The sequence below is a fragment of the Hyaena hyaena genome, unplaced genomic scaffold (assembly GCF_003009895.1).
Source record: "Hyaena hyaena isolate Hyena2069 unplaced genomic scaffold, ASM300989v1 scaffold_1494, whole genome shotgun sequence".
In the NCBI taxonomy this organism is placed as follows: Eukaryota; Metazoa; Chordata; class Mammalia; order Carnivora; family Hyaenidae; genus Hyaena; species Hyaena hyaena.
The window spans coordinates 208,306-232,844 of record NW_024082126.1 but is presented as its reverse complement, the minus strand read 5'-3'; the positions used below and the strand labels follow the sequence as shown (position 1 = coordinate 232,844).

Genomic DNA, 24,539 nt, shown 5'->3' with positions numbered 1-24,539 from the left:
CGCTCCAGATTTCTCTGTGCTGCCAGGGAACCCACTGGAGACACCTGTTTGGAAAGAGCCTGGTACTGCCACTTATTATACTTTCCAATATGAAAAATCTTGCTCTGTCTTCCTCCCCTCTCCCTATGCCATGGCTCTGCCCACAGTCCAAGCCTGTAGCATTTGCTGTGAAGACGAACGTGAGCTACTGTGGCGCCTTGGATGAGGATGTGCCTGTTCCGAGCACGGCCATCTCCTTTGATGCCAAGGACTTTCTCCACATTAAAGAGGTAAATGTAGGATTCTCTGCATCTGCTGGAAGGCGAGAGCTTGAATCAGCTCTGAGCCAAACTAGAGAGGAGCCCTGAGGAACTGCCAGTGTGTTACCTCATTTAATTTGCTGGGCTTTTCAAATCCATTCATTCTCACTGAGTTTTAGAAGACTGAGATCATTGTTTGCATTATCACACCTTGAATATATTGGATCACTGTCATCATAGAATGGATTTAGGACACACCTGTGGTCCCCTAGTCACCTTTTAATCACCTTGTATGACTGCAGAGTCACAGATCTATAGATCCAACTTAGGGAAACAGGAGTTTGGTGGCATGGCACCCTACTCACGAGGCACCATTTACAACGGATATTGTAATTATAAACATCTGTGCTGTAATCCTGTGGACCTTGACCTTGGAACTGACAGTAGAGAATATAAACCTAAGAAGAGGGCAGAGGACTTTGGGAAACAGGAAGCTTAAAGGATTGAGCAGTACGAGGAGGACTTCAGAACTTGCACCTTGAAAGGCGGACTAATTACATCAAAAACTTCCATTTAGTCAACCTAAATTGAAATCCTACTTCATCTCAGACATTGTACTGGGTATTGGGAGATTGGAGATGAAGGCCCGCTGTCCCCACTGCCAGGGAGCTCTGAATCTGGGTGGAAAAGACTGACAGGCGCCTAGTTTCTGCCAAGGATGACAAATTCTATAATAGTAAAACTGAATGGGTGTTGAGGAAGCCTGAAGAAGGAGCAGGAGGGACCACCTGGCTGGGGAGGAGGAGGATCACAGGGCCAGAGAGCTCTATAGAAGTGGTGAAGCTTGAGGAAGTTCGGGCTGAGTGGGATGGGGCAGCATCAGGTGGAAGGGACAGCCAGCAGCATTGCAGCGTGGCTGGAGGGTGGTAAGTAGGGAGTGGTGCAGGGGGTGGGCCAGGTCCCAGAGGCAGGGGCCTAATAAGAAAGGACCTCTTTGGCCCTGACAAGAAGCCTAGACTTGTCACCAAGTCACCAAGTATCACCAAGCAGTGGGCTGGAGAGGAATTTCAAATAATGGACAGTTACAACCAGCCTTGTATCTTAGCATAATAACTCTGATGGTCGAGGGAGTGTGGTAGAGGGTAAACTGAGGTTGCAGCAGAGAGGCTGGAGAGAGGGAGCAGCTTGGAGGGAGAATGATGAGGCAGACAGACAAGATTGGGAGACTTCACATGGGGAGGGGATATCAGAGAAAGTGAAATAGAAAGGAATGATGGACAAAGGCCCGTTTTACAGCTTGCCAGAAAGGGTAGAGGTCAGAAGCCTGTTGCAAGGGTGGATGCGAGGCTCAAACTCATGAACGGTGAGATCATGACCTGAGCCGAAGTTGGATGCTTAACAGACTGAGCCTTCCAGGTGTTCCACCACTGAAGACTTTAACAGCAGAAGAATGAGATGAATTTTTTATTTTTTAAGCTATTCTGATTGTTATAGACCATGGATTGGGGTGGGATAAGTATGGAATCGGGGAGACCATTAGAACCATTCTCAGTGAGAGACCATGGAATTGAGCGAGCATTACAACAGTGAGATGGAAAGAAGTAGACAGATTTGAGATCTGTTGCGGACATTCAGTGAAGAGTGCTGGTGATGAGTCAGATGTAGAAACTAAGATTGAGGGGCGCCTGGGTGGCTCAGTCAGTTAAGCATCCGACTTCAGCTCAGGTCATGATCTCGCGGTTTGTGGGTTCAAGCCCTGCATCAGGCTCTGTGCTGACAGCCAGCTCAGACTTTGGAGCCTGTTTCAGATTCTGTATCTCCCTCTCTTTCTGACCCTTCCCTGCTCATGCTGTTTCTCTCTCTCTCTCTCAGAAATAAAACATTTAAAAAAAATTAAAAAAAACTAAGACTGAGGGAGAAAGCCAGCATGCTCCAGGAAATCAAGGTTTATGAACTGAGCAATCAGGATGGAGATGACAAAGGTGGGGAGAGGACAGATGGAGAGTGGACATCTCAATGGAGATATCAAATAAAAGTAGATATAAGAATCTGGATCTCTGGGGAAAAGAGTTGGGCCAAAGATATAAATTTATATCATTAGTTTATGTGTAGTAATGATCAAAGTCACCTAAGAGAGAGTAGAGGAAGAAGAGAAGGCAGCTGGGCATCAAACCCAAAGGAATTCCATCCTGCAGAGGTGGACTATGTGAAATCACTCAACAAACAAGGAAACTGAAAAGGAGAAGCTTGAGATATAGGATGAAAACTAGGACAGAGCAATACATAGACATCAAGAGAGGAGTGTGGATAAAGGAGGAAGAAGTCAGCTGTGGTGAATGGTGTGACATGTCGCCTAAGAGGAGGTGTGAGGAATGGACGTTGGATTGGCAACATGGTGGTCAGTGGCATGGAAGTCACTGGGACCATGGTCTGGAAGCCAAATGAAAGGGGAAGGGTGTTAGGAAATATGTTTAGTAAGCATAGATCATGCTTTCAAGGAAGCTGACACAGACCAGGTAGTAGACTGAGGAGGATATGAAGTCAAAAGAGGTTTTCTTTGAAAGAGAAGCTCTTGGAGCACTTGCACAGGCTGATATTAACAGACAGAGAGAGGGAAAGGTTGATGGGAAAGAGAAATAATCAATGGAGTAAGGTTTTGGGGTAGGTAATAAGGGTGTGATCCAGACCCTGAATGAGGTGGGGGGGAGAGATTTTTGACAGCAAGGGGACCACTTTCTTATTGTAACATCCAGGGAAGGGATGGGTGAAGGCACAGACAGTTCAGAGCCTTGGTAACAGGAAGCTCGGGTAGGACTGACTTGATGGCTTCTGCATTCTCAAGGTGTGTACGGTGAGGATATCCACATTTGCCAAGTAGAGTAGGGACTCTCAGCTTGAAGCATGTGCCCCAGCATCTAAATAGTTAAGTCGATTGTCTCACCATTTCCATCAAAACTGACCAAACCACGTTCATTAGTCACTAACACTCATTGTTTCCAAGGAGAAGCAGAACGTTAAAAGGTAAGAGAAGTTCTAGGGGCATCTGAGTGGCTCAGTACATTAAGCGTCTGACTGTAGCTCAGGGTGTGATCTCATGGTTCATGAGTTTGAGCCCCACACTGGGTTCTGTGCTGACAGCCCAGAGCCTGGAGCCTGCTTTTGATTCTGTGTCTCCCTCTCTCTCTGCCCTTTCCCTGATTATGTGCTTTCTCTCTAAATAAATAAATAAACATTTTAAAAATTTTTTAAAAAGAGAAGTTCTCACATATTTTATCCGTACCCACTTACACTTTCATTCCAGTCTTGCTGTATTTTATTGCTTTCCTCCATTCCACCAATATTCTGTTTGTGCTGTTGGTTGCTTTTTTGATCTACAGGTCCCTTGATCAGTGACTTTCTCTTCACACCGGCAGGTGGATGAATGGTATTGAGCTGGTAATCCTATGTGGATTAGAGCCCCTTGTTTTCAGACCTTGTTATAACGGATAAAACATCTTAGAAGGAGAAAGTGCTAATCGTGTTAGGGAGATGAAAATGAGGACTGGAGCAACACTAAGGTGACCTTCCCAGAACACTGGCACACGCTCCTGGAACATCAGCATTTGCACACATTTCTGTAATCAGGTTGCAGCCTCCTCTCTCATCTGTCATCTAAAAGGCCATCTCATGCACCGTTTTAAACACTTTTTTCAGTAATGAGAAGCTTAACCAGAGAGAAAAGCTACAGTTCTGCTTACCACATATACCAAATGACAAATGTGTTAAGCTCCTGAACGTACTTAGCAACTTCCTGCAGGGTAACTCAAAGAACTTTTCATTTACGTTGAGCCCGGTTGTCACCGAACTTTCGCTGTTTCCTAGCACTAGGCTGAAACAGGTTGGGAAGCTGCCATTAACCATTTTCAGGAAGCCCCCCTCAAGGTCACTTGGGTGCCATTTAATAAATTAGTGTTCGAGTGGGCTAACTTAAAGTTCAGGAAGTAACTTAATCCCTAGGACACTCTGACTCATCGTCTGCTTTGTCCCCACAATAAAATCTGAACTCGAGACCTGTGCACCAAGGCTTTTAAAAGGGCTCTCTTGCCTTTTGTTAATCCAAAATAAACAGGCCTGTTATTTCAGGCCTGTTTTTCTGAAATAAAAGATGGGAAGACGGAAAAACCATGACTTAGATTGTTCAAGACTTTATATTAGGTCAACTCACATTTCTTCAGTGCAGCCTCATACTACATGCCATGCATGGCTTGTGTAGGAGCTGGGGGCATAATAAAGGCCAAATCCCTAAAGCATATCATTTTGCTTTTAAGTGTGAGGCTGTTGCTGAGAGTTACTCAAAGCTATGCAGAATTTCATGCTGCAATGAGTTAATGAAACCATCCATTCCTCCTTCACAGTGTATCAATGTCATATACATATAAATTTCCCTTTTCTCTGACCTAAGCAAAGTGTACTACATATAGTTTTTCATTTTGAGAAAAAGCAGATACTTTTTGGATCAAAAAGAGAGAGAATTACTTTGCCCCACACTGATGAAGACAGAGTTTTTGGAATCATCTCTGATTGTAAACAATAGGACTGACACCTGCATTCTAAAAATCATCTACCTGAAACCTTCCTTTGAGGCAGGTGGCTTGGATTAAATACACCTTCTCATCTAGGCATCAGCAAATCTGTATTTCCAAATGCAACTTTGCTGAATAGGATCATGTTCACAGAGTCTTACCTCATATTGGCTGAAGAAGTTGTGTGGGTTTATTTTCTGAGTTTATGTGTCATGGAACTTTATATAAATGGAAATCCTAGTGTTTCTATTGGACTTCAGGCCATTGGAGATTATTTCAAAAATTCCACATATATACTATATACTTCTTTTGTAAGAGTAGGCTTCTTTTTCAGCAGGTAGTGAGATGGACCTTAATTTGTAAAAATAAATAAATAAATAAATAAATAAATTTGTAAACCTGTGTTTGGAAGATTGCAATTCTCCAATGAGAGTAGGTTACAGGCAATATTGTGGAATCTTTACCTGAGAGCTTTTGAAAAATAACTGACAGTTGAATGTATTTCATCTCAGACTTGTCTGTCTTGTTCTCCAGGGTTCCAGTTACATTGATGCATAATTTTCCTTATACTATCTATTCCTTAAGAAGTGGCTAGGGGTTCTTGACAAGGACCAAAGGAATCCAAAGATTAGAACCCAACTTTACTCCAGGGATTGGCAAACTGTGGCTTGCAGGCTGATTAAAGCCTGCTGTCTTTTTTGGAAAGAAAAGATTAACTGAAATATAGCCATGCTCATTTGTTTGCTTATTGTCTGTGGCCACTTACATGTGACAATAGCAGATTTAAGTAGTTGCAACAGAAACCATGTGGCCTCCAAAGCCTAAAATATTTACTATCTGGGCCTTCAGATAAAACATTTGTAGACTTTGGCTTTATTCAATACAGTTCAGATATGTATAACATAACATAACATAACATAACATAATATAAAGTGTGTATATGTAATATAGTATACTATAATGTAAACAGTATTTTTGGTTCTTCTGACCCCCAGAAATTAATTAATGGGATGTGAAGATAAGTGAATTACTATTGATAACAGTTTTATTTCTGCATTCCAGAAATATAACAATGATTGGTGGATAGGAAGGCTGGTAAAAGAAGGCTGTGAGATTGGCTTCATCCCAAGTCCACTTAGACTGGAGAACATACGGATTCAGCAAGAACAGAAAAGGGGACGTTTTCACGGAGGGTAAGGCTCCTTCCTTCTTACAAACTTATTTTGGGAGGTGAGTAGAAAAATAAGATGATGTTTTCAAGTTTGCTTATTAGGTTAAATATGTATGCTTTGAGGGTAAAAGGTACTTTTCTGTGTACGAGGTGTTTCTGACATTGACACAGAGGGGTTTCAGAGAGTTCACTCTCCCCACCGCATGCTAAAGCCTGACATCACTGGCATTGACATGAATTCCACAGTGGAGACTTGTCTGTGGCCTCAGCAAAGCCTCCTGGAAATTAAAGCTCTCCTCGGTGAGGATCATGGGGCATTCTTTCCCAGTACTGGGAACCTGACCTGATCTGGCATCAGGGCTCTTCCTGGTTAACTTTCAGAGAGACTCTCTCAAGTGGGCATGGAATGCAGTGGTACATGGGGCGCCATCCCAAGACTAGAGACATCGCCTCCAATCACGGCACCTACCATCTCTTGATCATGGTTAGACTCGGTCTAACCTCAGATGTAACCTGTGGTACACTCACGAAATAGCCGCAAAAATCTCAGAGTGCAGGTGTTTGTAGGTCCCAAAGATATAAGCAAAGCCTGAGAAAAGAAATCAGAATCATCCTGAACCTGCATATATTGAGAAGCTACATTGAAGCATGAATTTAATATGTGTTTCCATTTTTTGAAAGACCTAAAATAGAAGCGGTTCTTTCTCTTGACTCTCACTTCCTTTTTCCATTGGATCTTTTTCTGCTTCAAAAACTCCTCTGTTCTTTAGAGGAGCCCTTTTGCCTTTGTCTTCATGGGAACTTCTTAAATAGTGGTAAAACATCACAAAGGTACAGTTAGCCCCACTTTTAATTATCAATCTTCTTTAGTATATAACATGCCTATAATATTATTAATTATTAATTCTTCTTAGCCCTTCTTCTCTTGTTTTGTCTCTGTTGCTACTCCTTAAATACACGACGAACACATGTTGCTGCTTTAGGACCTTTGTTCTTGCTAGTTTTTTCTTATTGGAACCCCTTTCTTCATATTTCCACCAGCTCACTCCTTCATCTGCTTCAGATCTTTGTTAAATACGATCTTTTCAGTGACCCCTTTTCTGCCACCATCTTTAAAATTGTACCCACTTCCCTTCCCTTACTTCCTATCTCTCTCCTGACTTAGTTTTCTGTATTGCAGTTTTTACTGTCAGAAATACTATGTACTTACCTGTTCACCTGTTTGATAGTGATATCTCCCGCAGCAAAATCTGTCCCTGTGAGGGGCGCCTGGGTGGCTTAGTCGGTGACTTTCGCTTAGGTCACGATCTCGCGGTTCGTGGGTTCGAGCCCCGCGTCGGGCTCTGTGCTGACTGCCTGCTCTGAGCCTGGAGCCTTTTTCAGAGTCTGTTTCTCCCTCTCTCTCTGACCCTCCCCTGCTCACGCTCTCTCTCTCTCTCTCTCTCTCTCTCTCCTAGAAATAAATAAAAATATTAAAAAAAAAAATCTGTCCCTGTGAGGAAGGGATTTTGTCTTTGCCCCTATTGTTGTATTCCTGGCTTCTAGAACAGTGGATACTCAATAAATATTTGTTGAATGAAATAATAAATGAACTATATCATTTCCAAAGTTGTTATTTTATTATTACTATTTCATAATGTTATTATGTACATTTAAATAAAAGCTTTTTTTGTGTGTGTGTGACAGGCCAGGAGTAAAACCAAGAGCTCACAGACATGATCTTATACAATACTGTGAGGTGTAACTTCTGTAGCTAGGGAAACTAAGGCTCAAAGAATATGGAATATGGAATATGATGTGCCAAGTTTCCACAACTAGTAAGTGGCAAAGCCAGGATGAGAAATGAGATAGTTCTGACCCTAAAGACCATACTCTCAAGCACTGAAAGTGAAGAGCACTGGAGAAGTAGGAAGGTGGGTTCCCAAAGGGCCTCTGTGGGCTCCTGGGAAGCTTCCAAAGCAACAAGGAGACCAACGGAACAATTGCCCAATGGGTCACCAATAATATTTTTTGTGACCAAATCCTTACCATTTTTTCTTAATTCTGACTCCCATTTATGTTTAAAGTTTATTTATTTTGAGAGAGAGCTGACACTGTTAGTAAGGGAGGGGCAGAGAGAGAGGGAGAGGGAGAATCTCAATCAGGCTTCACACTGACTGTCAGCATGGAGCTCAATATGGGGCTCGAACCCAGGAACAGTAAGATCCTGATGTGAGTCGAAATCAAGAGTCAGATGCTTAACCGACTGAGCCACCTGGGCACCACCCATAAAGTCACTTTTAAAAAAAAATTTTCCTCTAGGTCTTATAGCTGTTTTGAGCTGTGTTTGACATCCGACTAGTGCACTGGTGACTGCTCTTAAGCATCAGTTCACAAGCGTATCTCTGTCAGTGATTTTTCTGCCTAATTTCTGGATTGAATAACTAGGAGAGATACTTTTGCAAAGTATTTCCAGGTCCCAGTTTGTTCCTCACTTTCTCTGAGAAATAGGTCAAAGACAACATTTGGACAGATTCTTGAAGTTCTTCTCCAAAGCAGGATTTGGTGTGTTTTGAATTATTTAGTAGAATTTAGGCCAAATAAAGCTTTGTACTCTCAAGTTCTATTTTCATGGAATCTGGGGAATGAGTCCTAAGTTCCTTTTCTATATCCTAGGAAATCCAGTGGGAATTCTTCTTCAAGTCTTGGAGAAATGGTATCAGGGACATTTCGAGCAACACCCACATCAACAGGTGAGAGGTTTAGGTTTTTTTCTTTTAGTGGAATGTCTTTTTTCTTAGTATTTGAACATACATACAGTAGTTTTACTAATTTGGAAATAACTTAAGGCTTTGATTTAAAGATTCTTCTACTTAACTCTTCATTGCTCATTTGCTTTCTATGGTAATATGATTTGATTTAAAAGGTACTTGTGATACTAACAATTCAAATCATTATAATCTAATTTTGAAAAATCTTGTTTACCCCCCACAGCCAGTAACTGTCCATTGTGCAGACCAATCTGAAGCAAGTTCATTATTCCACCCAAGAACCCAACAGACTTTAAGATGGTGAAAGCCAATTAAAAAGGAAAAAAAAAGTTGTAGACTCTCAAGTAAATGCTCTATTTCAGTCTCCCTGGGGAACTTTAAGATGGTATAGCCTGGGCTGTGGAGATTGGGAAAATTGAAGCAGAAAACGGGTCCAGATGACCTCATTTCTATTTGGAAAGCAGATAGCCAAGCTCTAGAATTCATGGAAATGAAGGGACAGTGGTGGTCCAATCAAGAGTTGTTATATATTTGATAATTATGGAGACATTCAAGCAGGAATTTTCCTTCTACCACGTTCCCTGACTCCTATTGTCTAATTTGTTCTGGCCCAGAATTGATGCTGCCTTAGGGCATCCAGTATTACCAACTCAGAAGGACAAGTGTAACGTCTAGCCCATAACTAGCCCATTCCTACCATAACTGCAGGAAACGTGATTGGTTCTGACGTAGTTCTGAGTGCTGGGTCCTTGCTTGGATGATTCCTTCCTCATATCTTGGGTTCTGAACTGAACTAGATCTCTGGGTTGTCCACAAATGGACTGGACCCACTTTGATGGCCAAACAAAACCAGTTTAATCAGGTATCGAACGTGTTTTGCCTCATCCCCACTTGTTGGACATTTAGGTCATCGCAGCATGGCACTATCACAGACAAGAAAGAACAGGAGTAACTGGTTAGAAATGTATTTGAAATTAAGAACAGCATAGTAGGAAAAGTATGTCAGTATCCCAGAAAGTAGGCAAAAACCTTAATGAACATACAAACGACTGCAGAATTTTCCCATGGTTCATCAAAATTACAAATCCAAAAATAACTCGTGATTAAAGTGATCATTTTTACCCCAATCATTGTTATTAATTCCTTTTTATCAAATTGTATTTATTCTAAGTTGTTCTCGGCCACACTGTATGCTGTGTGTAGCAGGAAACGACGTATGGCCTATGACTTGCCCAGAGCTTCTAGTGTTTTCATGCAGTCCACCCTCCACACCCAACATGAAATCAGGATATAAGGTCATTCGTACGGGGAGAAGTTGTCTGTTTTTTCATTTGTCTTCAAAATTGTCTCATGCAGAATGAAGTAATAGAGTAGTGCTCCACAGAGTGGATAATAGTAACATGATGAGAATTATAGGGACAAATTGGTACATCCTTCCATCTTTTAAAATCATGTGCTATCATTTACAGAGATTACATATTTTGATATGGCTCTCATTGTTGTCTTTTAGCAAAACAGAAGCAAAAAGTGGTAAGTTGTGTTTCCTTTTTACATCTTGCTTTAAGGTTCCTATCCGCACATGCCTGCCATGTTCCATTTCAGTGACCCAAATGGCTATAGAATAAGGGATGAGCCTCCTTGGTGGGGACCTGTGGTAATCATTTTGCACTTGACGTGAGAATTACGATTGCTATGGCTGTTGAGAAGGCTTGCTTAGCCTCACCTTGTCACGCTGTCCAATCATCTTTTTCAGACGGAGCACATCCCTCCTTACGATGTTGTGCCGTCCATGCGTCCGGTGGTGTTAGTGGGGCCGTCACTGAAGGGTTATGAGGTACAAATACCAGTCTGTTATGCTTCAGTTCTTGATCAAGAACCTAGGAGGCAGCCTTGGGAACTTGCTCCTCCGGGGTCTGCTTGCATAGAGGTACCGATGGAGCCAATTCCCCAAATGTGAAGGCGGGTGGCACGGTGTGGGGCTCCTGTGGCCCTTCACTCTTTCTTCCCTTTCTGGCAGGCTTCTTATTTTATATGTATCATTTTGCTTAGAAATATCTCCCTTAAAACATTTATGATGGAAAGTTCTGGTCAAGGTTTGCTCTGCATTAAATCCAAAGTGAATATGTGTCTCAACCATTCCCATTACTTTTAGAAATAATCAAGTATGGGGGTGCCTGGCTGGCTCAGTGGCAAAGCATGCAACTCTTGATCTTAAGGTGGTGAGTTCAAGCCCCATGTTGTAGAGCTCACTTTAAAATAATAATAATAATAATAATAATAATTAATAAATAAATAATTGAGCGTGAACAACACAAGAGAACAATGTAGGCAACCTGCCAGCAAACCTAAACCTTCAAAGCACCAACAAACTCCCCTTGCTGGGTGCTCAAGATGATGGCATATCCCACCAAATATTTCTCTCTTATTTATCTCAAGGACACATAGAAGGAAAAGCATTAATGAACTTGTTCAGAGATTACATAATACCACGTAAGAAGGAAAAGAGAGAAGGCTTAGATGTACTACATTTCAGATGTTGCCTTTTTGATTTCTCACTAGCATAGATAACACTCAGTGGGGTGGGACATTAAAATCTGCCTCCCTCCTTCCTCTCCCCCTCCCCTTTGCCTCTCAGTGGGGAATGTCAGAGGAAAAGCAAGGAGAGTGATCTATAGAAATGGAGAATTTCTACCGACATGCACAGAGCAAGTGGCTGAGCCCAGGGCTAGCGGGAAGGGCTCTAGCTGCTCCTCATTGGAGACAAGCACCACTCAGGAGAACCAAGGGCAGGCGGCACTTGCGAGTAAAGCCAGCCTATTGTGGTCTCTTGGCTGCACTTCTAAAACCTAATAAGGGAAGGGAGTCGGCCTTAGGTCTAGTGAACACTGCTGGCTCTTTCCTCAGCACCCTAGAGGACAACCAAGGGGGAAATTTGAGCAAATGTAAGTGGTTAGGCATGAAAAAGCCTTCCAGGATAACCTGCCCTATCCCTCCGAGACAACAGGCTGTGTGAGGTCTTTGTTCAAAGTGCCCTTCCCTTCCACCTCTCCCACTTTTGACTTCTCTCTCTCTCTCTGTCTCTCTGCGTGTGTTTGCCTCATTCTTTTTTTCTCACCTCTGCAAAGGTAACAGACATGATGCAGAAAGCCCTCTTTGATTTCCTGAAGCACAGGTTTGATGGGAGGTGAGACATACAGATGTTTTTGTATTTTTATTTTCCTTTAACCGAACGTGTATGATAAATTGATTTGTGGATCTGTGTTTCCAGCGGTTGCAGAAGTTCTCTAATTAAAAGTTAACTCAGTATTCAGGGAAGAATACAATGAAAGAATTCTGAAGATATGAAGTTATGAAGTATAGACTTGAATCCCCAAGGGAGAAAGGACCTTGAGAAGGAAAATAACCCATTTGTTTTAATTAAATGTATGTGTTTGTCTTTATTTCCTTCTTGTTAGTGAATTCATACCAAACCTATTTTTATGCAATATATTAACGAAAATATAGAATATTTTGATGAATATCGTGACTTGCCGGTCAAGCTGGTAGTATCACTTGGGAACTCTGTGTGTGTGTGTGTGTGTGTGAACATGGGTGTGTGTGTGTGTGTGTGTGTGTATGCATACACGTGTATCACATGAAGGTATAAAAGTGCTGCATTTTCTCAAAAGAAGAGTGCAAGAAATGTTTTCATAAGCCTCCCTAAATGACTGTTTTGTAGAGCATAGTACTTGTTTGGATACTTAGTTCTGGGTTCATTTCACCAGAAATCACCTTGTAGTTTATTGGTGTATTTTGCATGTATCCTATTGTTCATATGGCTCATTCTTTAGCCATCGAATACTTTTGTCATTTAAGTTTTGTGAAAAATGTCTAGAAAGAGTTCCTGTGTTTTGCAGAAAAATGGAAAAAAGTCTATACTGACTTGATACTAAGTACTAAGCTCCTTCACGATGCAGAACGTACTCCTTATAAAAATAACCACATGCAAATAGCAAAGACTTCATAGAAATGAAGAAAAGGTACATAGTGTGTACTGAGAAGTATGGTACACGCATCCAACTTACCAAGTATTTTTTAAGAGCATCAAATGCATTTTGAAAAATATGGTATTTTTTGAGGCACCTGGGTGGCTCAGTCGGTTAAGCATCCGACTTTGGCTCAGGGCATGATTTCGCAGTTCGTGCGTTCAAGCCCTGCTTCCGGCTCTGTGCTTATAGCTCAGAGCCTGGAGCCTGCTTTGGATTCTGTGACTCCCAATCTCTCTCTCTCTCTCTCTGCCCCTCCCCCACTCACATCTGTCTCTGTCTCTCTCTCTCAAGAAACAAACATTAAAAAATTTAAAAAAAAAAGAAAAAAGAAAAATATCGTATTTTTAAGAAAAAAGCAAACAGTGCTTTGAGTACAAACTGTATACATTTGTCAAAGGAAGAGCCTTCTGGGTAATTGTGCTTAAAATATTCATTAGCTTCTAGGACTATATACAAAGAAACTGAGATTTTAGTTCAAGAAATCAGAATGCTTCAGAGCCATTATGTGAATGGCTGAGTACATTAATACAGTGCCAGTCTGCCTTAATAAATAGATCCCCAAATACATACTGATTTAAACACAGTGGGAGATTACTGTTGCTCATTTAACAGTCTGAGACAGGTGTCCCTCAGCTAGGAGGAAGGCGTAGAGTGAGAGAGAGGAGGATTGGGCAGAAAGCTTCTTCCACCCATCATTTGGGGCCCTTGGCCTTAGGGGGGTGGGTCTCTGGTCAGCTGGTGGGGAGAGACACATGCCAGCCTGGACGTGACGCACATGGATCCTCACTTTTCATGGTTACAACTTGGTCACATGTCACACCTAATTACAAAACAGACTAGGAAATACAGTCTAGCCATGGCTCAGGAGGAAGAGGAAATAGATTTTGCTGAACAAATAACCATCTCTGCCACATTCATCTAGTGCACCCAAAAGGCTTACTAATAAAGCCTTGGGTTTATCCTGCTCCTCCTTCTCCCCTCCCCCCATTTTTAAAAAAGAAGATACACAATGAGGTGGTCACAAAGAAAACAAATGAAGCACTGAATACCAGAATATGGGGGTTGGAAAGAAATGTAAAAGTTCTTTTATTCTAATCTCTTTGCTTCAGCAACCGCAAAGAGATGGATAAACTGCTCCTGTTTGAGAATATTTGGTTATTGGGAATTAACTTCTTGAAAAAGCATTGCAAAGAACAGCTGAACTCCCAGCTCTACTTTAATAGCATTGGTCTCGGTCTTGCCTCTGATGACTGGGCCTTACCCTTTACCTTCATGCAGCAGTCTGTGCTTTGTTGACAGCTAACATTCACGGTTCAGTCTTCTATGGTCTTGGTCTCACACACACACTCACACACACACACACTCACACACTTACTCACTTCCCTAAACTGTGCTTCAAGTCACATGGTTTTAGCCCCTGGTGTCTTCAGCTAAGGAAGCTCTGAGCTGAGACCATTGTAACAGTCCTCAAGCTGAACAATCCCATCCCATAACACAGCCAGTTTGTGTTAGATTGTTTCCGTCACCACATAACATCCTTGTAAACAACAATGTTTTTAACTGTCTGAAAGGTAGGACCTAAGGGAACAGAAGAGGGGAATTTTTTAAATGTTACAAAGAAAGTGAATGGCTTAATTACTACTTTCAAAAATGAAGCATCTGAGGTCCTTCCTCAATTTTCAGGCCCAGAAAGAGGAAGTGCATTTGATTGTAACAGCAGAGATTTGTTTTGAGTCAAGTAAAGTTGCCACATCAAGCATTCACACACACTGTTGAAGATAGTTTTAGTAAAATAGAATTAAAATGTCACTGCCAAGCATTCCGTATGGTCTGATGGCACAATAGAGGATCCAGAGGTAAGAGGAGGATTCAAACAGCAGCAAAAGTAATCTCCAGAGAAAGAGAGTCGGCGCTGGAGAGCTCTGATTTATGGCAGAGTTGAAAGAAGATAGACAGGAAAGGTGGGAGTAGCAAAGTGGACTTGGTGTCAGATAATAAGAGGGCAGTGCTGCAGAAAAACCAGTGATGAATTTATTAGTTGAGGGTACGTAGACTCTGATAAGGAAGAAGCCATGTGCTTGTAGCTTCACGCCGACTCTGACACATCTGCTGTGTGGGAAATAGCTTACATTTTGAGCTAAGGCAATCTGCTGTATTCTGTTTTACCAATTAATAAAGAGAGTGAAAACAACAAGTAGTCTTTAACCGAAACCAGCCAAGAGAACAATTACACAGAAGGCTTTAGCACAGTGATACAGCATAAACAGTATGTTCTAATGGAAACCTAATCCGTGTTTCATTGGCTATGAATGCAGTCGGTTAGACAAAATAGTCCAGAGAAAGTCTTACTATTTTTCAGAAAGAGCAAAAAAGGGATCCATTGGCTAAGAGGCTTTCTTCAGTACTGTTTTCCAGATCCTGGTTAGATAGTCATTCAACGAATTGGATTAAAGTTCAGCAGCTTGACTGTTACAAAATCATATACTTGCCCTGTTTTGATACCTGAGAAATTATTTGAGTCAACTGAGAGCTGCTTATTACCCAATTTTTACTTATGTGATTGCTTCTGTAGGGCCTAACTGTAATACGTGGAAGAAAAATGAAAGGCATAGTACTAAATAGTTCCTGAGGAACCCTCATCCACATGCATAATCCACATGTGGTGACAGTGCCTCTGCACAGATCGTAAGTTACATGAGGCTAACCAGCTGGTACAATGGCATCAGCCTGGTGAACACGCAGGATTCACAAGCGTGTGGAGCTTTTCTCTTCACTTTCTACCACAAACATTTGTTGGGGAAAGTTGAGGTATTGGTACGAGGTTTCCTTAGCTGGTTGAATATACGTTCATAGTCAAAACAGCGGGTTCATAGTCAGAATAGCAAGCAGTCGAACCAGCTGCCATTTGTTGAACTACGCTAATCATTTCAAACTCCAATAAAATTGTTGGCTGTAGGCATTTTGACAAGATCAGATCAGCTTTATGGCAGTTATCAAAAACTTTGTAACCAACGTGATTGTGGCCAAAAATCCTGTAACCTTTATAGATAAGATCTAAAGTTAAAGGAAGTCATTAGCCAAAGGCCACTCAATGGAAAAAAGGGTTTGAGGGGTGCTTAGGTGGCTCAGTCAGTTAAGTGTCTGACTCTTGATTTCGACTATGGTCATGATCTCATGGTTCCTGAGTTTGAGCTCTGTGCCAGGACTCTGCCCTGGGTGTGGAGCCTGCATGAGATTCTCTCTCTCCCTCCCCCCTCCCTCTGCCTCTCGTACTCTTTCTCTCTTTCTCTCAAAAGTAAAAATAAAGGGGGAAGATACTTTTTAAAAAATGGTTTGAGACTTTGAAGAAAAGAGGCTGAGAATACAACTTAGGAGACTCGGAGAGGTAGTATTTATTTATAAACAGCAATGGGAACCCTTGATGCTTTCACAGAGCAGCCAAGTCATGGCAGAATGAAAACAACTTGTAGCTGCCGTCAGCAAATGGAAAAGAGCAACACAGCGCCTTCTGTTTCAAAATCAGTATTACCTCTTATCATCTTCTTCTACCATTCTAAGTGGAGACTCATCGGTGGTTAAACACTAGAGATAAGTAATTGAACACTTTAATGCCAAACATGAATACTTAAATTATCAGGTTTTGATTACAACCTATTGACCTGATTCTCTTCCCCTCAAAATCTATATAAATTCCATTGACTCTGGTGGTGGGAGAGTTCGTGGTGGACTGCCATTTTTTGATGGTAGGATATAAAGAAACTGTCCCCTTCAAGTGTTCACATCTCTAGTAATTGTCTTGCATATATTATGTATGTGCCTATCAAACACAGGGGACTATGAATAATTATTTGATAAAGCACTTTTATATTTTGCCTCATTTGCCCCTGCTGGCAGCCCCATAAGATAGTTTGGCAATGCTGCTATCACCATTTTATTTTTATTTTATTTTATTCTATTTATTTCATTTTTTCTAAATATAGTTTATCATCAAGTTAGCTAAAATACAGTGTACACAGTGTGCTCTTGGCTTCGGGAGTAGATTCCCATCAATCATCATTTATATACAACACCCAGTGCTCATCCCAGCAAGTGCCCTCCTCATTGCCCATCACCCATTTTCCCTTCCCCTCTGCACCTCCCCCTTCAACCTTCAGTTTGCCTCCTTCTCTGTTTGAAACTGTTTTTTCTCTATCCCCTCCCCCATGGTCTTCTGTTAAGTTTCTCAAATTTCACATATGAGTGAAAACATGTGATCCCTGTCTTTCTCTGACTGACTTATTTCACTTAGCATAATACCTTCAGTTCCATCCACGTTGTTGCAAATGGCAAGATTTCATTTTTTCTCATTGCCAAGTAGTATTCCATTGTATATATAAACCACATCTTCTTTATCTATTCATCAGTTGATGGACATTTGGGCTCTTTCCATAGTTTGATTATTGTTGATAGTGCTGCTATAAACATTGGGGTACATGTGTCCCTATGAATCATCACTTCTGTATCCTTTGGATAAATTCCTAGTAGTGCTATTGCTGGGTCATAGGGTGGTTCTATTGTTTTAATTTTTTGAGGAACCTCCACGCTGTTTTCCAGAGCAGGTGCACAAGTTTGCATTCCCACCAACAGTGCAAGAGGGTTCCCATTTCTCCACATGCTTGCCAACATCTGTTGTTTCCTGAGCTGTTCATTTTAGTCATTCTGATCAGTATCACCATTTTATTGATTAGGATTCTGATGCTAATCTGACTTGTCCATGGTCACACAACCAGCTAGAGCAAGATCCAGGAAGAATACTCAGGTTTATGTATAGCCTCCATCCCAGTCCTCTTGACAGTGTACTGTTCTGTTCTTTGGAATACTCTTCTCTGTGAATACTAAAAGTTTGCTTTTGTTGTCTTTATAATTAGCGCACTAACAGTGTTGCATACTAGATGTAGCAAGCTTAGAGTATAGAAGGACCTGATAGCTGTTCTGAACCGACCTGAAGTACTAATTATTTTTGAATGGCTATGTTACAACTAAAAGTAATATCTTTTCACAAGAAACAAATACTTATAGGTCATGATAGATTGCATCAGGTATGATGAATTTGAAAACAGAAATAAAGAACAGTTGGGGTTCAGGTTTGCTAGAGTTAGAGAACAGTTTTTGTTAGTTTTCAGTGACATTTGCTTCGAAACCCAGTTTGTTGAGGAGCTGAACTTCTGTTAGCATTAATCTAGTAGCCAGTAACTACTAACACTGCCTCCCAGAAAAGTTTCCTAGGGAACTTTGTGAAAACATATATCAAAAAAGATGCGTGGAAGTACTGGAAGGAATGAGCACAGCAAGAAAAGAAGTAGAAAGGGCATTTTTTAAGTTAAACAAGTAATAAAAATATATAACTAGTATATAAAGTATATTTTTAAAATATATTAAACTTGAAGTATATAAACTAGAAGCAGTTATATTTCTTTCTTTTTTTTTTTTTTAAATGTTTTATTTATTTCTAGGAGAGAGAGAGAGAGACAGCGTGAGCAGGGGAGGGTCAGAGAGAGAGGGAGTCACAGACTGAAACAGGCTCCAGGCTCTGAGCTGGCTGTCAGCACAGAGCCCGACGCGGGGCCCGAACCCACGAACCGCGAGATCATGACCCAAGCGAAAGTCGGAGGCCTAACCGACTAAGCCACCCAGGCGCCCCAAAGCAGTTATATTTCTGAGGAGTCTTTACAAAAAAAAATAGTTTGGATTTGGTTTTTGATTTTGATAAGAGCAAGTATCTTTGCAACAGAAAACAGAAGCCTCTGCCTTTTCTTACCAAAGGGGTTTCTAAGTCTGTGTCTAACTTGTCCTGAGCTCCTTCATGCATGCATGTGTACTTTTATTAAGAAATAACTTGTATTAACAAATTCGCTGGTATTTTGTTGACAAATAAAACAAGAAAAAGTACCCTATATTGTGCATACCTTTTTCTTTTTGGAGACTATATGAAGCAGGTATGAATGTGTGTGTGTGTGTGTGTGTATTTGTCTGTGTGTGTGTGTGCACGTGTGCTATTGTTTGCTTTTTTGTAAAACTTGTAAAATCTTATAAAACTATTTATGTGTTGGTATGGTGGTAATCCTTTCAAATTTTAAGAACCAAGGCTCACTATTTGGCTTGTATAGAACTAGAAAATTTTAGGGGTGCCTGGGTGGCTTAGTTGGTTAAGCATCCGACTTTCGCTTAGGTCATGATCTCACGGTTCGTGGGTTCGAGCCCCGCGTCAGGCTCTGTGCTGACTGCCAGCTCAGAGCCTGGAGCCTATTTCAGTCTGTGACTCCTTCTCTCTCTGACCCTCCCCTGCTCACGCTGTCTCTCTCTCTGTCTCCTAGAAATAAATAAACATTTAAAAAAAAAAAAAAAAGAACTAGAAAATTTTATTTCCCATAAGCAGAATAGACTTTTGGGGCCCTCCGAAGTCTTTATTTTAGAAAGTTGGATTCTGCTTTTCATTTAACCCATCATCTCCAGTCATAAATTTGAATTGCTCTGGAATTTGTATGTTTCTAACCAGCAACTCTCTCCTTAAAACAACACACACACACACACACACACACACACACACACAAATGAACAATCTCTATTCTGTAAATAAAAGAAGCTGTGAACACAGGATGCCTATGAGATTTCACACCTCAAGTTGAAGGCCAACTGAGTAATGCAGACTCAGACATGGGGTCCACTTGACTTTAACCTCACAGAAGTCCTGACCAATTCTCTGCTCATGCCCAAGATCGATGACACCTGTGCTTGATGATTTGGCATGCATCTGGGGCTTTGGGGTGTCTGGAGAAGAAAACTGAAACTCTAAAAGACTTATCAGTCAGGTGACTAATTACTGGCCTGGTGCTTGGGGGCCTGTGTTTCAGGTCTTCTTAGTCTGTAACTAATCATGTGGAACTTCCTCTCTGTCTCCGTTTTCTTGGTAAAATGAAGCAGTTGTACTTGACCAGTGTTTCCCAATGTCTTTTAGCAGTTGAACAGTTTTTTACATGAAATCATATATAAAACCCCAATGTAGGAAACAGAAATGCAGAGGTGTTTGCCTGACATGGAAGGTAGGAACGGTGGAGCTCTGTCAACTCAGCCTCCCCTCAGTGTTTTTGGTGACCTGGACGTATTTCACAAAACTCTTCGTTTTTGTAGAAGATAATATGAAGATGCCTCAAATAATGTACTAGTGATTAAAGATTCTAAAAAATTTAAGAATTTAAAACTCACCGACCATCTACAGCTTATAAATCCAATACAATGACACAAGAAGGTGCTTTTGTTAAAATGGCATCAGAACTTTTGGACAGCTTGTGGCTTTAAAGAAACAATTTCCAACCATTTGTGAAAAGGAATATTTTAAGTTTTCCTTAAGGCTTTGGGTCACTGAAGTCAGGTGAAGAGTCTCCTGAGAGTGCTAATAGTTTACCAAAATGATGACTCAGTAATGGATAACAACTCTACCTCTTCCCTGCTCCAGTTCCTAAAGGAATATAAAAATGAAGGCAAATGGGTGCACTGAGCATAGAGGGAAGGGGCACTACTCTCTTGTCTCCATTCCAGAACTCTGCCAAAGCTCTGAAAATGAGAATGGAGAAAGGTCCACGGTGGCAGTAACTGGCTTAGAGAGGCATGCTTTGCATTCTACAGGTAGATAATAGCCTGAAATTGATCAATCCCGGTTTGAAAGAAGAAATTTAAGACTGTAAATTCCAGAGATTCTTATTTGATGAATCATATGCAGATAGACTCCTCTCTCTGTTCATTTGCAACGTCTTTGCTTTATTCTTCACTTGAATAACTGCAGGAAACTTTCTGACTTGCCAGAATCCTGGCACAATCCTCACATTGCCCTCAACTACAGTGTTTTATGGCTTCCCACTTTATGCTTTCAAAGTCTTAAGCAAATATGCTGACAGATCTTGTGCGTGCAGAAGTCCTATTTTCCATATTCTTCTAAATGAAACATTCCTTTGGGCTCGTGGAGAAATGCTTCTTGTATCATGAATTAACTGTAAAGCACCAGGAATGCAACATCACTACCGACTGGTTGAGTGTCGGTGAAAACAAAGAGGGTTTTCCCCTCTGGTTGATACGCCTGGGCAGAACATTTGTAGTTCCTGAAAGCTTTGTTCAAGAGCAAAGTGACTGAATTGTAGGGAAATTGTATTGCGGTTTCCTGGAAAGAGCACGGTTTATTCACATGTTTTAATTCCCTCCTGGTGCAATGTGTGTTATAAAGAGAATATGGCAAGGTAGACAGTAGTGGAAGAAGGGCTTTGTTTGTAACCACAGGTTTGTTTTTCGTTTTGGTTAAATAGCCTGAACGTTCCTCCATTATACCTGGCTTATATTTTAATACTAGCCAAAGCCTGTTTAAAATACTTGTGGCAAATGTTCATTATACTGAGGTTACAATGCAGTATGTAGAGTGGTTATTAAATACTGTGGTTATAAATCACTTGAGAGCCCCATAACACTTCTACTGGCTTGTTCTGTTCTGTGTTCCTATTCATAGGATATCAATAACAAGAGTGACAGCTGACATTTCTCTTGCTAAGAGGTCTGTCCTAAATAATCCCAGCAAGCGAGCAATAATTGAACGTTCAAACACTCGGTCCAGCTTAGGTAAGATGTTCAAATATGGTACTTCTCCAAGCTATGTTTTCAGAGTGGGATGACACATGTTTCCTTGTGAATGTCTTTTCCAATTTGCTCCCCATTCTGAATGGGGAAGTGCTGATTAACCGAAGAGAATGCTATCCATGGAAGAGAAGGGAGCAAAACCCTTCAACAGCCAGAGCCTCCTCTCTCTCAGCTCTAGTCAATTAGTGAATCAGTAGTCTGGTGGGAGGATCCTCAGTGGGCTCCCCTGGTCTGTTACTGCCTAACCACGTGAAACCACTCATCTCTACTCTGCCCAAGCTTCTCAATGAGGCTAATGATAGATCATACCTGATTCACAGCTCACGTGAAAAGAAATGAGATGTTCAACTTTCTCAGATCTTTAGAAGAAAGCTAGATAATGGTGTCTTAGTATTGCTTCTGCTGCTAGCTGATAGTACCCAGAAGAGTCACAACTTTAAGTGGAAATAGCAATGGGCATGAATAACATGTAGGGAGTTTAAATGTGTCTTTCCTGGAGCAGTAGTTAGAAAGCATTCACCATGATGGAAATTCACCATGATGGAGAAAGGAAAAATGCCTTATGTGGTTAGCTACGTAATGGCCATGTTATGAGCAGGGCTGTGGAAGATGGAATCACCATCCACAGAAACAAGTCCCCATTGCTGGGGAATAGTGACATTCATCTCAAAAGCCTGTTTGTGGTCGCTATGATTGTCAAGAGTGGTGCAGTCTGCTTATAAATTTCTGGGAGAGTCTTTTGCATTCACATTCTGAGGGCAGTTTGTTTTACTGACTCCTCCCTCATGAGCAAAGTAGGAAAGATAATGGCCTTTATGTCACTACATTTTCTTAAATTACTGAGGTGATGATAGACACAAAAAAATTCCAAGATAGCTTGCATGCCTAAACGTTCCATCAAGAATTTCTCGAAGGCTATACCTTGACCCTGCACTAAGAATTGTACCAATTGGAAAGAGGCTAGAAAGTATCCTCTGTATATACCTGGCATGGGATTGGCACATGGTAATTGTTCAATAAATGTTTGCTGCATGATTGCTTTATGAAAAGAATGTTAAACATACCGAATGAATAGTCGTTAGTCTGTGTGAAGGCAAGAGCTTGGACATCAGTGGTTCTTTCCTTAGTCTTGTATTTAGAACCCTCACATATGGAGTGAAACACTCTAAGACAGTAATTTTTGCCTTGAGGAGGTAACAATGGAAGAATTGATGATGATGAATCAGATTAGGTGACTAAAGTTAAATGCTGTGGGAGACAAGGATGCCAAATTAGATTGAAGATTTCTTAAACAAGCATCTGTTCTTTGTTCTTACGTCTTCCACTCTCCTTGCTCCACGAAGTGCCTTTGACTTTTAATTACTCCTTCCTCAGATGTATAATGAGAGACTAAAAACACTTAAAAGCATAAGCAAGGTTGCCTGACTCTAACCATCTACACCAGTCAAGGGTATCATGGATATTCTTTGAAGTCATTCTGTGTGATCTAGTCACCTGTTTCAGTCCGTGGAATGGAGTTAGTATAAATATTGACGAAGAAACAAGGTGAATGTCAGTTCATTGTTTTTTCCCTTGGCTTTGTAAATCCATATACCTATAGCCATCGGAATTAATTTAATGGGAGTCTGTAATAATAATCACTATGTGAGCCACTTATATCCATTTGCCTGCTTGTTTATCCACATTTGTAGACTTCCTCATCACATGGTGGTTGTTATATGCCATGAATTATGCCAGACTTAGTAAGTACAAACATAACAAAGACAAAGTATCTTACCCATAAGCCAACAGAAATAAAGAAAGGACAGATGGTTAAAATACGGTCTGATAATAGATTTATGAACAAAGAGCTAAGGGTATAAAGAAAGAAGGGTGGGGAGTAAGAGGTGAAAGAGAAGACTTCGAAGAAGTTCTGTTTGAGCCGGTTCTTCATGGAAGACAAGAATGTGCAAAGGCATCAGCATGTACAAAAACACTGCATAGGTGATAAAGAAGTAGTTTGTGCACAGCACACTTAAAAAAGGAGAGTGGGGAGCATGGTTTGAGAGTAACAGGGGGAGAGACTGAAAAAGTGGGTTGAGGCCAGCTTGTTAGGGCTCTAGTATGCCTTGCTAAAGAAACCTCCAAGGTAGATTCTATGAAATGTGGATTCTAAAAGATTCTAATTGTTGTTACATTCAAACTGTTTTCCTTAGTCAAATAAGTTTGGAAATTTGGATTAAACAATTGGCAGATTTCTTTACTGCAAGACTTCGAAGAGCCATTAAGATACAAAGGGTAATTAATGCACGTTTGAAATTCCAAAAGAAATTATTATAGCTTGCAAAAAAAAAAAAAGTCTCTTTTCCCCTTAGGGTATCTTATGGGATTAGTGTTCCAGGGTATTCATTTTGGGAAACGTTGTTTTGAACCCAAAGGAGCCACTGAAGTAGTTTAAGCATTTGGATATAAGAAAGATCCAGGTGTCAGAGGTGCTAGAGAGAGGTGGGTCTAGATCAGTTATGGTCAAGTTATAGAAGTGTTCATCAAGGTCCCTCCAGCACTATAGTCCATAATTTCTCAGAGCCCCATTTTTCTGGAATAAGATCATGGTGAGACTTCCATTGGAACCTTCTGAGAATCAGCATGGAAAGTCAGGATTGTTGGGCTTGCCTCAAGGTTTTCTTTAAGAAAATGAGCTATGTAGATATATATGCCATTCTCTTTCTCAGACAGTTTATGTATTGAATTCTATATACCTATTATCCAAATATGGACCCACTCTAGTATATAGTACAGCGCCTTGCAGCCTCCTGGCTTGCTTGCCGAGCAACTCTCCACTCATGCTGGAATGCTATTGTCTAAGAGTTCTGTGTTGGCTAAGCAGTAGATGCGCTTGCCCTCTGCACAGGTCAAAAACCACACTTACCTCATTGCTGGTGTAGAGTAAATAAGGCCCAGGCATTTCTGAGTTATTTACACAATGTGCCTCAAGGGTTCTTGATACCAGAGCAATCCAGTTTTCATTACTGCCTTTTTGCTACTTGAGAAAATATTATATACAGATTTGAAACTTAAAGCAGCACAGACTTGTTGTACAACAGTCCTGGCCAGGAGTTTGCCTTAAACTACTGGCCATTTAGTGACAACAA

The 24,539-nt window shown here is 41.0% G+C and overlaps 1 protein-coding gene across 1 annotated transcript in view; it reads left to right on the top strand.

Moving 5' to 3' along the window:
• The first annotated feature begins 8,647 nt into the window (after positions 1-8,647).
• The window catches only part of CACNB4 (calcium voltage-gated channel auxiliary subunit beta 4), a 35,561-nt gene continuing 19,669 nt past the window's right edge, over positions 8,648-24,539 (top strand). The window contains exons 1-4 of the mRNA XM_039223897.1: positions 8,648-8,704; positions 10,476-10,556; positions 11,848-11,906; positions 21,281-21,390. Coding sequence (XP_039079828.1) covers positions 10,512-10,556; positions 11,848-11,906; positions 21,281-21,390 — 214 coding nt within the window. The 5' untranslated portion in view covers positions 8,648-8,704; positions 10,476-10,511. The remainder of the gene's footprint in view (positions 8,705-10,475; positions 10,557-11,847; positions 11,907-21,280; positions 21,391-24,539) is intronic.